The sequence below is a fragment of the Musca autumnalis genome, unplaced genomic scaffold, assembly GCF_047663935.1.
Source record: "Musca autumnalis isolate F117 unplaced genomic scaffold, ASM4766393v1 scaffold_3, whole genome shotgun sequence".
Taxonomy (NCBI): Eukaryota; Metazoa; Arthropoda; class Insecta; order Diptera; family Muscidae; genus Musca; species Musca autumnalis.
Window position 1 is genome coordinate 111,459,084 of NW_027411866.1, and position 17,771 is coordinate 111,476,854.

The 17,771-nt window shown below is 35.8% G+C and overlaps 1 protein-coding gene across 3 annotated transcripts in view; it reads left to right on the forward strand.

Moving 5' to 3' along the window:
- Abcd3 (ATP binding cassette subfamily D member Pmp70) overlaps positions 1 to 14,292 on the forward strand; it is a 64,182-nt gene extending 49,890 nt beyond the window's left edge. For all 3 annotated transcript variants that reach the window (XM_073973839.1, XM_073973841.1, XM_073973842.1), the window contains exons 3-12: positions 4,179 to 4,291; positions 6,731 to 6,921; positions 6,992 to 7,089; positions 7,162 to 7,342; positions 7,417 to 7,699; positions 7,774 to 7,871; positions 9,055 to 9,145; positions 9,223 to 9,442; positions 11,304 to 11,478; positions 13,013 to 14,292. In XM_073973839.1, the coding sequence (XP_073829940.1) occupies positions 4,179 to 4,291; positions 6,731 to 6,921; positions 6,992 to 7,089; positions 7,162 to 7,342; positions 7,417 to 7,699; positions 7,774 to 7,871; positions 9,055 to 9,145; positions 9,223 to 9,442; positions 11,304 to 11,478; positions 13,013 to 13,426 (1,864 nt within the window). In that variant the 3' untranslated portion in view covers positions 13,427 to 14,292. The remainder of the gene's footprint in view (positions 1 to 4,178; positions 4,292 to 6,730; positions 6,922 to 6,991; positions 7,090 to 7,161; positions 7,343 to 7,416; positions 7,700 to 7,773; positions 7,872 to 9,054; positions 9,146 to 9,222; positions 9,443 to 11,303; positions 11,479 to 13,012) is intronic.
- Positions 14,293 to 17,771: the final 3,479 nt, after the last annotated feature.

The window sequence follows — 17,771 nt, forward strand, 5'->3', positions numbered from 1 at the left end:
ATGTGGATAGTCAAGCGGCTCTTAAAGCCATCAAATCCTGTAACATCAAATCCGACGTCGTCCTCAAGTGTAGAGCAGCTCTGGATGCGCTAACTAACGGCTTTCGGCTATGTTGGGTACCTGGACATCGTGACTACCAGGGTAATGAAAAAGCAGATGAATTAGCTAGACGAGGATCACAGTCCGCTGATCTAGCTATCACTGACTCTATCAAACCACCCATCTGTCACTTTTTCCAAAAAGTCGAAGCGTTCTCTGACGAAAGAGCCAGTGAATTGTGGCGCAATGAACCTAGGTGCATTGTGGCAAGATCCATATGGCCGTCTCTGTCAGCCAAAAGAACGAATTCGTTGTTGAACCTGAGCAAAGCGGAAGTGAAGGTAACGACGGGAGTCATCACTGGACACTGCTATGTCAGGGCCTTTACCATTAAATGGGATAGGGATGTTAATGACTACTGCAGACTCTGTGAGGATGAGGAGGAGTCGGAGTCGATCGAACACCTCCTGTGTCGTTGTCCAGCTCTGGCTCGTAGACGACACAGACTAGTGGGTGTTCGTTTTCCGCCGTCTCTAACCTTCTACTCAACTGTGGAACCTACTGTAATCTGCAACATCGTTAAGAATCTAAAGTGGCTGGGACAGCGCAACCTAAACGCGTAACGTCTTTGTCTTTTCGATTATTCTGCCTACCTCGTCTTCTTATCTGTTTCCTAGCTCTTTTAATACTTCTTATTCCTATTTATCTATCCATCCTATTAATTCTATTCTATCTCTCTTATCTATTTTTATCTCTCTCCACCTTTTCTAAAGGATGATCACAATGGACCATAAGGTCTCCGAGTGGCGCAGTCACATTTAGTGGCTGCACATCCTCTAACCTAACCTAACCTAGTGACACTGTATTAATATCCAAAGGCGTTAGACAAGGATGCATCCTTTCACCATTATTATTCAACATATATTCCAATAAAATATTTCAAGAAGCAGTAGAAAACGAACAAATTGGTGTAAGGCTAAACTACTCTGAAGTAATAAATAATATACGATACGCTGACGACACAACATTAATTGCCCGTAGCCTACATGGCCTACAGAGACTAGTTACCTTACTCAATGAAAAAAGCGAATTTTACGGTCTAAAAATAAATATTAAGAAGACGAAATATATGGTAATAAGTAGGAGAAATAACCAAAACAGCACATCGCTCATAATAAAAAATGATGAAATAGAACGGGTAAGGAACTTTAAATACCTCGGGGTCCTCATAAATGACCAATGGGATGCGTCAAAGGAAATAATGTGCCGAATTGAAGTAGCTAGACAAACTTTTTTCAAATATTATAAAACATTAACAAGTCATGACATCAACATTGCAACGAAGATGCGACTTATTAAATGCTACATATGGTCCACTTTACTTTATGCTGCCGAAACATGGACATTAAAATCAACGGACGAAAATAAATTGAACGCGTTTGAAATATGGATTTATCGCAGAACTCTAAAAATTCCATGGACAGAGCGTGTACCAAATGAAGAAGTGCTACGAAGAATGCACACAGAACGACAGCTGCTTGCCACCATAAAAAACAGGAAAACATCTTATTTCGGACACATAATGAGAAACGAAAAATACTCAGTCATCCAGAACATAATAAAATGCCAAATTGAGGGAAAAAGGCCAAGAGGAAGAAGAGAAATGTCATGGATAAAAAATATTCTAGATTGGACAAATACGCCAGATGAGAACAACCTTATAAATGCTGCGAGGAATAGAGAACTCACCATTGCAGAATAAATTTACACAATAGATATTAAATATACATCTAAAATATTCAATTTGTAATTGTATGATCGCCAAAATCCGAATACGGATCGGCAAATAAAGAAGAGAAGATGTTACATATAGTCATCTGAAATGCGAAATCATGCAAAGCGTTAATCAATGTTAATGCTTAAACAACGGGATGAACCCGGAGTTGAGTATTGGCAAGTATGCCAGTAGAGGTTAATTGTACAGCTCGATTTCCCTCCTGTCGCCAGTGGCAAAGATTTTAGAGGCTCTATTTTTCTGTTTGAGTAGCTGTTTTCCAGTAGTCCAACATCAACATGGATTCTTCCATCAGGGGAATATGAAAATATCGGCCGCTAAATCCACAGCCACATTTTCACCTTTTGGACGGCTGAAATGAGGCTCTCATATCGACCGATGTCCTAAATCCCACCACTAACTACTCCAAAATATTGGGTATAACGATACCATGTTAAAGTCGCCCGGGCAAGCCATAGCTATTTTTGATAAGATCAGAAGAAGGAACAAGGTCTTCAAGTCGCTGACCGGCAGCACTTGGAGTGCTGACAAAAAGACATTGTTGTCCTCTCGAACGGATCAATTTGCTTTGTTCCAAAATTTCCCTCCTAAGTTCGAAGATGGGTAATACCTGGGCCTGTTTATAGAAATATTATGTTATCCGTGGACAAGTCCATGCTTCCTGGCATATTAGTCCAAAAGTTATATGATGACCCACTGAAATGATTAAAATCACTTCTCGTTCAGATTACATATCAGCACAGTGGCAAGTTATTGTGATGTCCATGCAAACAGTCGCAAAATCCTTACTTGGATACCCGAGACCTCCACCAAGGAATTCATGGTATGACCAGGAGTGTTGTTCTGCTACCGAAGAAAAAATGCGGCATACAGTAGGGCTACTCTACAGTCATTAACAACGTGTAGGGCTCGAGAAAGAAAAGGGAAAACGAGAGAAATTTAAAAGCTGGAGTGGGAAAAATTGAGATCTATGTGAGCCAGAAGTCTGCTACCTATTTCGTATAAGATAGTGTCAGGGATATTGTGTGAACGACTAAAGCCTATGGTCAACGAAATAGTTGGGCCATATCAATGCGGTTATAGACATTACAAATCCACCATTGACCACATATTTAAGATATTTACCCTGCGGCAAATACTGGCAATGATCCAAGAGATGCAGATCAACACTTACCATCTTTTTTGTCGATTATAGAGCAGCTTTCTGTAGTCCCTTACGTTCAAAGGGATTCCAAGCCATGTTTGAATTTGGTATTACCGCAAAGTTCATTCGACTTTGTAAGATGACTCTAACTGATACCCGGTCCTCAGGAAGAAACCTTTCTGAACAGTTTAGTACCAAAAGAGGTTTCAGACAAGGAGACAGATTTTAGTGTGGTCTCTTCAACATCCTGCTGGAAAAGGTTATAAGAGATGCAAATGTCAGAAGAAATTGCACAATATACACCAATAGTCACAAGACGAAAGCGACATCATGGGTTGATCAGTTAAAGAATTTACTGAAGCCTTTAAGAAAGTCCAAGGAGAATCTGCTAAAGTGGTTTGTCGTGACAGCTTATGCTCCTCAGCTGCGATAGATGGTGCATGTACTCCGATGACTTTATTCACACTATATTTGCTTACGTTTGCGTTCACGGTGAATATTGGCGTCGTAAGAACCACGAGCTGTATCGGCTATACAACGACATCAGCGTAGTTAAACGTATCGAGATACAACGATTGCTTTGGCTAGGCCATAACATAAGAATGAGCAATGATGAATGAATCCGCTAAAAAGGCGTATAATTACTGGCCGCATGGCGGCGATACTGTCAGAACTGGAAGGCCAAGGCTTCGAAGGAGTAAACAAGTGGAAAATTAGAAGAAAACCCGCGGTATTCAAATTCAATGAAATAAACAACAAATATAAAGGAATGGAAATATTTTCTTAGTTTGGCTTATTGGACAAGAGCATCACAGAACATGGTATCAGTTGAAGTAGCACAGTTATTCTTCATGAACTGATGTTGTTTTATCCAAGAAAATTGTTTCTTGAAATCTAATATTTTTCACATGATTTTATTTATTTCGTAGGTGAGGTTTTTTAACAGATTCTTGTCTTGAAATATCTTATATAAATATATGGAGTAGTTCGATTTGTAATTCAGTATTAATCGGTCCTAAGGCTTAAAATTGCATTCTATGACTGAAATAAATATGATGGTTTTTCTAGATTTCCATATAAATATAATTTGTTTTAATTTCTCTTTTCGTATAAAGTTGTATTATTTTTTATGTTGACATGAAATTTTATTTAATCTATCCTAATTGTTTAATTTAATTTTGTCCTTTTTCTATTTTTAAGGAAAAACGCATACGATGAGCGGGTACAATACACAATCACAGAGAAGAAGGACAAGAAACCACCAAAAGCCCATGTCAATGCAGTGTTCTTCAAACAGTTGAGACAAATTTTGCGTAAGTATTTTACAATCCAAAATAAGACTTTCCAGTTTTAAAATTCCATTTCTATAAAGAATTTTTATCTGAATTACAATAGATATTCCAAACAGACATAAAAGAGGACATACAATTTAACTTATAAACGACGATTTCTTCTGCCACGGCTTTGGCTACGTCTTCGATTACGGCTGGTAGTTTCGTATTTCATTCGTGATAAAACGTCATCATCGTAACTGGACGATTGGACATTCTCAGATGATGGGCATAAATTACAAAATTGGGGTTCTGTTCCTATTTCAGTTCCTCTGCCGCTGCTTCCGCCTCCATTCTCCTTTTTGGATCTCATAATTTGTAAGGCGTTTTTCCACAATTTCTTGGCAGTTTCAATGCTGTTGCGATACAATTTCAAATATTTTCTTTGTACCAAATAAATATGATCTGTTGCATAACCAACACATAGTAGAAATGTTAGACTAATGGCAATGGTGGCTATTCCCAATATATATCGTTCCCAAACATAATAAGTATTTGGCTTTAATCCGGCGGCAAGTATTGTAATTTTACACAATTTACAAGTTATCATCTCAATGGTACACCATATTATTAATGAGCTGATTTCGGTTAGTAATTGACCGATTACTATCTCAGCTGCAATCTGGCATACGTACGGCAGATGTCTATATCTTAAAGGGAATATTTCAATATCCAAAAGTAAATCAAAAAATCCTATTATAAAAAGCCAACTTGCTAATGACGGTGCTGTTGAACAGAAATCGGATCGTTGCTCAATGAAAAATGAGATTCCCATTAGTAAATGTAGTGATGCTGTTATTGCAACTGCTAACCTTGACACCATTTCCTTGATGTGATGTTGAATACGAAAAATACGTCAGAAGTAATCAAAAATATAAGCAAAATAATGAGTTTTTAATATTTATTTATTTTATTGTAATGGTAATCACTGTTTACAAGGGTTGCCATTACGGGTAGATTGTTGATGTCCTACATGTTCCCTGTCGGCAATTATAAAATATAGATACAGATCAATATTGTTTTTATACTCTCAGCATTTATGCTAACGAGGGTATATAAACTTTCATACGGGCAATATGCGCCTCATAGAAATAATGGTTGTAGACCCCAAGTATATTTGGACGAAATCCGTTTCAGAGAATTTGAAATCGATTTAGCAATGTCCGTCCCTCTGTTTGTCTGGCTGGCTGGAGCGCACGATAACTCTCGAACGGATGAACCGATTTGGTTCAAAAGTTTAAGTTCGATGATGATCCATATCGGTCCACTCCTTCGCTCTCATATCACTCTTGGGGTACTCTTTAAACCTGGTTAAAATAACACGCGCGTATCAATTAATGTCATGCCATTGAACGAAAGAACGTTCTTCTTTCCCGGATTCGAAAGGAATTTAACCATTGTCTGCCTACAATTTACTTAATCCCTTACCAATGTTGCATTGCTTCTGGTGATCTAGCCTTCTTTTCCACTTATGTTGGCCTATTACACCTTTTTCAGATGCAATTGGAATTATTTTAATTGTAATTCGAGAATTTTATTTGTATTTCGTAACATTTTATTTGTAATTCAAGATTCTATTTGTAATTCGAATTATTCCGTTTGTTATTCGAATTATTCCATTTGTACTTCGAGTTTTCCATTTGTAATTCGAATTATTCCATTTGTAATTCGAACATCGTTTTCTTTGAATTTAAAATAAAAGAATTCGAATTAGAAATGGAATAATTAGAATTACAAATGCAATAAATCGAATTACGAATGGAATAATTCGAATTTCAAATGAAATAAATCGAATTACAAATGGAATAATACGAATTACAAATGGAATAATTCGAGTTACGAAAGGAATAATTCGAATTTCAAATGGAATAATTCGAATTTCAAATGGAATAATTCGAATAACAAATGGACTAATTCGAATTATAAGTGGAATAATTCGAATTACAAATGGAATTCTCGAAGTACAAATGAAATGTTAGGAATTACAAGTAAAATGTTTCGATTGTTATTTTGGTTGAGTGTGATATTTGATTTTAAGGACATCAGAAGTTTTCTTTGTCGATCTGAGGATCACATGCATTTAGTCTTTTCGTCCGAGATTCTCCTCAAATCCCCCCAGATACTGAGCATTCTACTATCTGCAACTTTTAAACACGTCTGGTAGCACTAGGTCATGCTTTCCAAAGAGAGGAATCTATATCTTTTAACAATATCCCTTGTTTATCTTTTAAAAGATTGTGCCTGCACCAAATTTATAATTTTAAAGTTTCATCTTGATTATTAACACTCATGTTTAAGAAAAATGTCTTTCTTTATCACGTATCATTTTTATAATCCATTATGTATCTGCATTTATAAAATTCCTTATTGGAACCCATAACCTATATTTTAATGCTGTGTCTATTTCGTTTTTTTTTGTAGCCATATTAATTCCCGGCTTCTGGAGTGTGGAAAGTTGGCTTTTAGTTGTAGTGGCTGCTTCACTCGTTGGACGTTCTGTCAGTGATATTTGGATGATTCAAAATGCCACTGTTGTGGAAAGCACAATTATCCATATGAATAAACCCGCCTTCCAAAAAGCTTTAATTAAATACCTAGCTGCATTGCCAATGGTAAGGATAGAAATTAATTCACAATTTCTTATCACTTTTCATAATTTTTATAATTTACATTTTTTTTTAGATTTCTGTTGTAACCAACATCTTAAAGTGGAGTTTAGGTGAATTGAAATTAAGGTTTAGAACGAATTTAACACATCATTTGTATAATCAGTACTTGAAGTAAGTTCAATAAATGTTTTACGGCCCTAATGACAACTATTATAAACGTATACCCTTTTAATTTCTTTTCAGTGGTTACACCTACTACAAAATGTCCAATTTAGATAATAGAATAGCGAATGCTGATCAATTGTTAACAACGGATATTGACAAGTTTTGTGAAAGTGCCACAGACTTGTATTCAAATATCAGCAAACCTATTTTGGATATTTTCATTTATGTTTATCGTTTGACCACAACTTTGGGTGCCAAGGTAAATTTCACTATTCTTTTTTTCAAATAGGCCCAATTTCATCATTGTATTCTATATTTTTCTATTATTTTTAGACACCCTCAATCCTTATGATTTATTTGGTTGTAGCTGGTGTTTTCCTTACTCACTTGCGTCGACCCACTGGTCGTTTGACTGTTGAGGAACAAAAACTTGAGGGTGAATTCCGTTATGTTAACAGTCGTTTGATCACAAATTCCGAAGAAGTTGCCTTCTATCAAGGCAATACACGGGAAAAGCTGACATTGTTGGCAAGTTATTCAAAATTACGTTCACATTTGCGTAAATTTTTGGAATTCCGTGTCGGTATGGGTATTGTGGATAATCTTGTAGGGAAATGTAAGTATATTTTTTGTAAAGCTATAATTGGATACCGATGATGTATGTTGTGTGTGTGTATTTCTTATTTACAGATTTTGCTTCTATTGTTGGTTTCTATGCTGTATCAATTCCCTTCTTTACTCCCAATCATCCTATGTTGTCCGGAGAAAATAGTGGTAAACGTTTACAGGTAAGTACATTCGTCATCGTCTGTAGAACTTTCGGTAATCGTACTGCGTACGTAATTATCTCAATGCCGTCGTGTGGGCTTCCATGCCCATAAAGGTAAGGGTAAACAGTTCCGGAGATATCACTTCTTGTTTCTTAATTCCACGTATGACTGGTAACCACACATTTAGTTGGTACCCCATGCTTCACCATCACTGTTTTGTGGCACGGTCTGTTCTGGTTGATGTGGTACTATGCTATTTCCAGATCCCGTGTTGATGATCCGCAACTGGATAACACGATCTGATGCTGGGAAGGAGTAACACCTCAAGTATCTTTGCTACTGGTGGCAAAAGTCAAATCGGCCTGTATGATCTTTGCCGGTATCCTTGTCAGGTTTCAGTAACCCTGCTCATTTTCCGAGCTTCGGAAACTATTACGTTGGCCAACGATAGGTTGAGGACCTTATTCATTGTAGTTTAGAATGGCGTCTACTTGTGTATGAATACTTTTTAGTACCACCCTGTAGTTAAATTCTGTAACCCTGTTGTAAGCATTTTCAATTCAATTTCAATTTATTTTCCATTTTGAAGGGAATGAATGCTGCTATAATTTAGCAGCACTGTTGCCATCGACACGTCTTAGCGACAGCTTTATTTTTATTGCTAACTTACCGAATATATTCGGAAATAAATAAATTACGATTGTCGCTAATATTGTAATTTTCTAGTACAGTATCGCACTACAGATATGCCTATTAAAATAGTGGTACTGTCTTATACCTCGGAACCTCTCTCTTTCATACCAATGAGTGTACCCCGATTCATATTAGCTCAAAGATGTGAGACCTATTTTTTATAGGCGAATCCGAACGGCTTGTCTTACGACACCACTTGCAAGGAAGTTTATGTGGCTGAAATACATTTATGTTGAGGGATATTGTTTTATGTGCATATTAAATCTGTTTAAAGTCATTGGGAGGCTGTAAACTTCAAGTAGGTAGATAGGTATCACCCATTTACTTTTCCTTTTTTACTTTCAGAACTATCGAAGGTCTAACTAATTGGCCTTTGTAGTTCATACTATTGGGTTACCACAATGCCTTGAGTCATTCCGTCGATGTTATAGTAGTTTTGAAATTCAATTATACATATGTATTTATATTTTGAATTTTATATTTTCGCTTTCTTTCTGTCACCTTCTAGGCTTACTATACATACGGTAGAATGTTAATTAAGCTTGCAGAGGCTATTGGTCGTCTTGTGTTGGCTGGTCGTGAAATGACTCGTTTGGCTGGTAAGAATTTCTTATTCCAAATTAAATTATACAAATTTGTGCTAATTTTTTGCAAATCTAATTATTTTTGTATTAAGGTTTCACCGCACGTATGACCGAATTAATTAAGGTATTGAATGATCTCAACAAGGGTACCTATGAACGTACTATGGTCAACAATGCTTTGGCGCAAGAAAGTGACTTTGGTCCAGGCAAAGGTGAAATGGTATTCGTTGATAATCTTATTAAGTTTGAAAATGTTCCATTGGTAACACCAAACGGTGATGTATTGGTGAAGAACTTAACATTCGAGGTTAAGTAAGTATACGAGGATTTTATTTACATGCATAACATAATTTTTCTAAGAGGATATACTGGATATACGATTTGCAGAATCGAAATTGTATATATTTGGGTTTAGATGAATGTTTCCTTCCTTTTTAAACCCAATTACTATTTCAATAAAATATTCACCAAACACGATTTATAAGTAATCGAGTCGAATTGGTTTCCATCACATATCTGATAATTTTTATGATACAAATATATGGTCTGTTTCAGTACAGCAAGAATCTACTAATTTTTGCTATTTTTCGATAACATTAAGGAAAAAATGTTATCGTAGTAAAAAGTAGTAGCTTCTTGCAGGTTCTGGAAACAGAGTAATAATTTTTAAAGTGGTCGTATTTCAAGCTTCAAAAACGAAAGTTTCATAAAAGAATAGATAAATATAGTAATTTTTCTCATTCTTCACCCTTTGTTTTGTTTGGTTTATACCCTTAGCATTTATGCTAACGAGGGTATATACTAGGGTTATGACTTTTTTACAACCTCATATCCCTGTATCATAGCGTGATGAGTTTTGTCATAAGATTACATAAAATCTTAATTATAAGGTGATTCGGTGAAAAAAACCTCACGCACAAAATGATTTTAAAATTGGAATTTATCAATATTATGGACAATTTTTTGAAGTCACTGTAAGCAGATATACAATTGAAAATAAACTTTAAAGCCACATGAGATAACTAAACCGGCATACCATTTATTTCTCACAAATTTTCTCCAATTCTGAAAATCGTAAAAAAGTCGTAATCGTTTTTATTCAAAGATATATATTTTTTAACAAAACACAAAAAATTTTAAATTTTTTCAAAGTGGTTTGTGCATGAACTTTTTCAATATTTGAATGGAATAAACATTATTATAATTATTAGTAGGATTATATTTATTCATTCGCGCAAAAAAAATTATTTTTGAAAAAAAAATTTTAATTTCATACATTTTTAAAAAAATTATTTTTTTAAAATCGATTTGTGCGTGAACGAAGCCATATGGTTAATTCAATGGCCAATTCAGATATAATTACAAAGATTCCACCTTACTTATTTTTTCCGATAACATAAAGGAAAAAATGTTATCGTAGTAAAAAATAGTAGCTTCTTGCAGGTTCTGGAACAGAGCAATGGTTTTAGACCCCAAGTATGTTTGGACGAAATGTGTTTCAGACAATTTGGAGTCTATTTAGCAATGTCCGTCTGTCTATCTGGCTGGCTGGTTTGCACGATAACTCTCGAATGGATTAACCGATTTCGTAATATTTTGTACAAGCTTAAGTTCGAAGATGGGCCACATCGGACCACTCTTTCGGGTACCTCCCACACAAAATTTCGGAAAAGTGCAGAACAAGTTTTTTGAGTGGCAAGTTCATACTTCTTGAGAAAATGACCCGAAAGTTGTAAAAACCCCATACGGCCAGCATGTGTAGTGGCTGGTTCGCACGACAACTCTCGAACCGAATACTGCGTAGGTCCACACTTTGCATATCGTAATATTTATTCTAATATTTAATGAAATTCGAAGGTGGTGCTTATTGGCTCAACTCCTTCCGGTACTCCCCCATAAAAGTTTGAAAACATTCGCTAAAATGGTAGGCGCAATATCTCATAAACGAAGCACCCGATTTGGTCCAAACTTAGTTTATGTTCAAAAGTGGGCCCTATCAGTCTACTTCTTGGGGTACCACTTATCCAAATGATACTGATGCTTTACTTTTTTACTTGTTTTTTTTTGTCTTTATCGTATGTCTATATCCTGAATAGTTTGTTAAGCTTTTGTTTTTAGTTTCATTATATATTTTTATGATAATAAATATATTTTTATCTTCTATTTCTTTTAGATCTGGTACAAATGTATTGGTGTGCGGACCTAATGGCTGTGGTAAATCTAGTTTATTCCGTATTTTGGGTGAATTGTGGCCAACATGGGGCGGCAAAGTTGTTAAACCTAATCGTGGCAAACTTTTCTATATCCCACAAAGACCTTACATGACACTGGGCTCATTGCGTGATCAGGTAAATATACAAAAACTATGTTCAAAAAGAAGTCTTGGAAAATTTCATTTGGTTATGAATGAAACCGGAAGGATATATTTCTTATAGGTAAAAAATGTGAGTTAACTAGGCAATAATCCGGTTATATGCTATACAAATATTATTTGAGCTTAATCCAAACTACAGTCGAAATTCTCTTGGGGATCGACAAATTACTATGTTATAGAGAAAATTCGTATATAGAAGAGGTTATTTTGTGTGAGAATTTCAACTTGTGCTTTAAAAACAACTTCGTTTTAGAAAAATATTCGTTACAGGGAAGTTCGTTATAGAGAAGTTCGACTGAATAAGAATGACTTCTAGTATACATAAAATGGAGATCATCTCAAGTGAACACTAGCATCCCCTTGGTGTTACCTGGTGAGCTTTAACGCCCGTTAGAACCATAAAATCTTGGCTTGGGCGTTAGATTAGTAACCCGACCTACAAAAAATCGTACTATTAAAATCAGAGCTCCGATTTACTCGCGAGTGAAAAGTGGGGGTATTTAGTGGTGGGGTTTTTGTTTGGGGTGGAGGGCTCAATTTACTCCCCCCCCCCCTTAACTTGCTAGAATTCGAGAAGAGTTTCACTCGCGAGTGGAATTCGGAAGATCGAATAATTCGAGTTACAAATGGAATAATTCGAATTTCAAGTGGAATAATTCGAATTTCAAATGGAATAATTCGAATTGGTTAGACATATAACATGCACTACAGCTATAAATCGGCGGGATGTATACGTTAAGCAATTCTACCTTAGCAGTTCCACACCTGCCTGCTACCTCCGTACATTCCATTTACGGGTCAGTAGAGCCAGACTCAAGCGATATAGGTCTGTATTGAACAGACTGGCGCAATAGGAAAGCTAATCCACCACCTCCACTTTTGGTGCGATCCTTCTTTACAACGCTGTAAACTGCAGTTGTTGTTTAGCTTAAAAGTGGACAATCTGAGATTTACATCAACATCAAATCTGTTGGTGTTAATGGTCAAATATCAGAGTTTTTGCATAGGGGGCTAAGCTATGCTTAGATGTGTATTAAACGTGCTCACACTAAAGAAAATTCCATGATTTTGCTCGGTCTGCCGGAATCGAAATTGCCACAACTTCCATTATCAACAATGTCTCATCCTTGTTGTTGTAACAGTTCGATTGTTTTCAATTTTGGAAACAGCGTCTGCTAAACCAGATGATATTCGTAGAGTTATTCGACTTTATTTCAGAGGTATTTTAAAAGTTTTACGTCCACGGGGAATTTTGAAGTGAATTCGTTCAGAAGTTGTTGGGTCCACATGTTACAAACAAACCAACAAAAATTTGTTTCTATTTTTTTAATAGAAAACGCAAACGAATTCATCATGTCATAAAAAGTTCTACGTATGCCTATCCTTCCGTGGTTTTGATATAGTCTCTCAGGTGCTTTTAATACAAAAATAATTTTTAAGGCATAGATTTATTGTTCTTATTCTATTCTACCATAAATTTCCTTTTTCTTTCCTTTGTTTCTTTATAGATAACCTATCCCCATACCCGTGAAGATATGCGTCGTGCTGGCAAAACCGACGAAGACATTATGCAGTACCTGGATATTGTACAATTATCCTATTTAGAACAAAGAGAAAATGGTCTCGATGCCATTGAAGATTGGATTGATGTGTTGTCGGGTGGTGAGAAGCAACGTATTGCAATGGCCCGTCTATTCTATCATAGTCCACAGTTTGCCATTTTGGATGAGTGTACAAGTGCTGTGTCTGTTGATGTTGAAGGCAAAATGTATAGCTATTGTCGTGAAGCTGGTATTACATTGTTCACAGTGTCTCATCGTAAATCGTTGTGGGTTCATCACGATTACTATTTGCAATTTGATGGTCGTGGCAGCTATGAATTTGGTCGCATCGATCAGGATAAAGAACAATTCGGTTCATAAAAATACTATGTCATAATACTAACACAGGAGCATCACGGTGCTCACAATGTACAGAAAACAACGAGCGATTTTCGCCCATATATTTTCAAACAACAACAACAATATTTGACTATCATATAGTGGCCAAGATTTCTTTAGTGTAATTATAAATATATTTTTTATTTTTATAGCTTTTTTTTTATTAAGTGTAGTCTTTTCATAGAACAATTGTGTTGAATTGATTTCTAAACCTAAACTTTCCATGGCACATAATTCCATTTTTTATAGATAATTCTCTGTCAGCTCTGAGCTACAAATCTTCTTAATTTTCGACATTATTTTGCTTAAGAAAATCGTTAACAATCCTTGGAATTGATTTCCTTTAAAGTATGACAAACGTTGGTGCTGGTTAATAATAGCAAACGAAACTAAAATGAAATTTATACAAAATTTATTTGTAAATTTATCATAGTTTTTTGTTTAACTAAATTAGGAGTTCTGGCACACATCCCCCTCCATACCACACATCCTTCCATATTTGCAAATCCATAATTTTAATATAACTGAATTCCTTAGCAGTTTGCTGACCTTCAATTCGTTTTGTATAGATCATTTGAAATGAAATTGTCTCCCAAAGCTTGTATATGTATGTGTGGTTAACTTGCTTAGATATATATATGATGAATGTATGTAACAATGTTGATATAAAAATAAACACATTTTGTATTACCAAAAACGAGAGAAATACAAAACAAAAACTACTTTTAAATTACTTTTAACGGTAGCTATCTATCTATAATGATTATTTGTATATATATGAATGTCATCTTTATATAGAAGGAAATGTGTATCTACTGAAAATAGTAAAATAAAACGTGAGAAAACAAGATATTATTGGTTTTATTAAAGAAAAAAAAAAAAAAATATATATATATATACTGGTATTATACAAATTGCCATTTAGATGCGATAATTTTGACCCCGACTGCGGCTTCTTCGACCACGATTTTCATATTTCCTAGGCGGCAAAGACACTTCGTCATTATCATAATTAGCCGACGATCTAGAGCTGCGAGTACTACGAGGATTATCTTCGTATTTCATGTCATCATAATATGGAGGAGATCTAGTGTTTCGAGATCTACGTGTAGAATCGATGCTTGTTTGTGTATTCAAAGTATCTCGTTTTAAAGTTTTCAATTGCAGAGATTTCCGCTTATATCCAGGTGAACGCAAAACAAACAAAAGAAATACTGAGCTTATTGTTGTTGCTAGTATTCCCAATAAATAACGTTCCCAGGTATAATTGTTTTCCTTTGGTAATCCAAATGCAATTTGCACAGACTTACAGATTCTCCATAAGATTCCCTCAATGCTACACCAAACCGTTGATGACACAAATTTTGTCAATAATAACGCTATTACAATTTTTGCCATCACTTCCCAACCAAATGGGATATGATTGTAGCGTCTGGGAAATTTCACGATATCCGCAATCATAGCAAAATATCCAACTGCAAATATGAATTGTGCAAGGTTTGGTGTGGTTGTGCACAAAATAGGCTTTTCTTGAATGAAATGTAACACGATCCATGTGAGATGTATAGTTGCTCCAATTGTTGCAGTCATTTTGGAATCGTAATTATTTTACGCGATATAATTTGAAAGAAATATATATGTTTACAAAATATGAATAAAATGTTTTTTATGAATTTATTATTAATAATAACAATTCTGGCAGATGTATATTAGAGAGGTTTTAAAAAATCGATGTCAGATTTTTTTTAGACGGAAGATTGCCAAAGTTTGAGCACAATTTAAATATGTTAACACGTGCCACTGGGGCCTTAAAATTTCCATAGGCCCCATATATAGGTAATATTAAAACCCGACCCGATTTTCAAAATTTTTTGTAGGATTACTTGTTTAGCCACTGAAATGAACTGGTAAACATTTCTCATTGATTGGACAATAAATGTGGCCTTTAGCGCAATTTCATGAAAATTCACCTTTGGCACCATATGTCCCGGTCCACACTAGCATGATTTCCTTGAAAATATTTGGCGTTCTTAGATCGAGTTCCCCACTACAGCAAATTTCATGATGTTATGCTTGGTTTACATTTACGAAATCCACACGATTTCAATTCCATTGCTTAAAAGTCAAATGAAATCCAATGGATTTCAGATGAGTTTTCATTTGATGTATTCGCAAAGGAACTGACAGTTGAAATCGAGTGGATTTCGTAAATGTAAACCAAGCATTACTCTATTACCCAGCAAAATCTTCGATGCCAAAGATGCTATTCAAGAATGGGTGCAAGTGAAATGGAATGTCATTTTTTCAGCATCTTCACTCATTCTTTTTACAAGAGCGTGACCCCCAAAAGATGCAATTCATTTTCAGATCCTAAGCATGCCATCTTTACTAACTCGATGGAATGGCATCTTCAACAATTCTTTGGCATGGCATCTATACCAATCCTTTGGCATGCCATCTTAACCAATTCCAAAGAATAGCATTTTCACTAATCTTTGGCATGTCATTTTCACCAAACCATTGGCATGTAATTTTCACGTCTTGTTCGGAAAATGGAATATGCTGTATTGAAAAATGATTTTCATTTTTTTTTATTATATTAATTCAAAGGAATTAATGAAATAACTATAATTTATTTATCATCATAAAGTTTACATCTATAATTGCAGTTTGTTCTAATTGTTGTAACATTAGTTAATATGTTTGTATTCTCATTTTTCTGCTTAATCTGAATCTGGGTCTATCGCTGCAAACTTAAGTTTCTTAGCAGGATTGGTAGGGCAATTGAAAAGGAGCAGTGTGTCGTGGGGGCCTGTGCTGTATGCTGGGCGGATGTTTTCCACGGTGTCATCAGTACTTGCTCTATAGGAATTTTGACGGCTGCACCATCCCGAGCGTATTGACCCAAAACTACTCTGGTTTGTCCTGACAGCTGGCGCTTCTCACCTGCGATAGATGGTGGATGTTCTCCAAGGACCGAATTCACACGATAACTGTTTACTGCATCTGCGACTGCATTCGTGTGAATGCTACTTAAACCTGGTTGAAAGGCTTGTTGATCTAGAGGTTCTCTCTTGTAGCGTTAGACTTCTCTTTCTAGATTATGAGCACGGCTTGCTCTGAGTGAGTCTTCTGCTAATATGGAGATGGCCTTCAGCGCAGTTGTTGTGCTGCTTACGGATCCTACGCTATTGATCGGCAACTGGAAAGTTATTTCTGATGCTGGAAGAACTATAGCCACAAGGGTCCTTGCTACGGGCGACAACAGCGAAATCGGTTTGTAAGATTCACCTTTGCTGGCATACTTTTGGGGCTTCAGTAGCTGGCCTATTTTCCAGACTTCGGGAACGATGTGTTTGGCAAGCGACAGGTTGTAAATTTAAGTGAGAAACTTGACTTCCGGCCGTCCCAGCTGTTGCAGTCTAAAGACCGCCGCTGCATGCAACAGAGTTTACTTCCTCCGCAACAGGTTTTGATTCATCTTACAAAAGGATTTTACTTCCAATCAGTGCAGTGCAGATTTCGACATTGACTCCAACTGCAGATTACTATTTCGTGAATTTTATTTTACAACGTTTTGGAAATGTTTGTTGTTTTGTAGGGGTCTACAAATCGACTTGTTGAGCGGGGTTCTCTAGTGCAGGCAAGGAAACTTTTATAATTGGCCTGTTCCTTTACTTTTAAAAATGGTAATTGTTGCAAAAATGGTAAAAGTGGTGAACTGCTCCCATATAAATTGTATGCTTTTAAAAGTAAGGAAACACTTTGCGGGTAAAAACTGGTAACCTCAGACACGTAAAGGAACACGACTAATACCAAAGAGTGCAGTCCGACTCTACTTTTAGCTCAATGATTGGGACTTCCTAGCATAATAAATCTTACATTGCTTTAAACGTACATATTTACATAAATAAAAGAATATATACATGTGTAAAAATAAAAACACAAAATTCATCTCTATTGGATCTTTGGAATGGGTTCAAATGCTAAGGAAAAGATCGGATCTATCACGACTTCCTTTGAATTGGTTCAAATGCTGATGAAACGATCGGATCTTTCACGACTTCCTTCGAATGGGTTCAAATGCTGATGAAAAGATCGGATCTCTCACGACTTCATTTGAACCAATGCAAAAGATCCAGTGAAATCATGGCATCTCATGGAACCACTTCCATAAAATTTTGCTGGGTATGGAACTCGTTCTAGTGACGCATAATTTCATGCAATTTTTTTAAGTGAAGTGTCACTATCAGGCATGTCACAGATTCCGATCGGAATAGTTGCAATTCCGAAATTTCATTTCGATCGTTTTTGTCTTAGCTTCTTT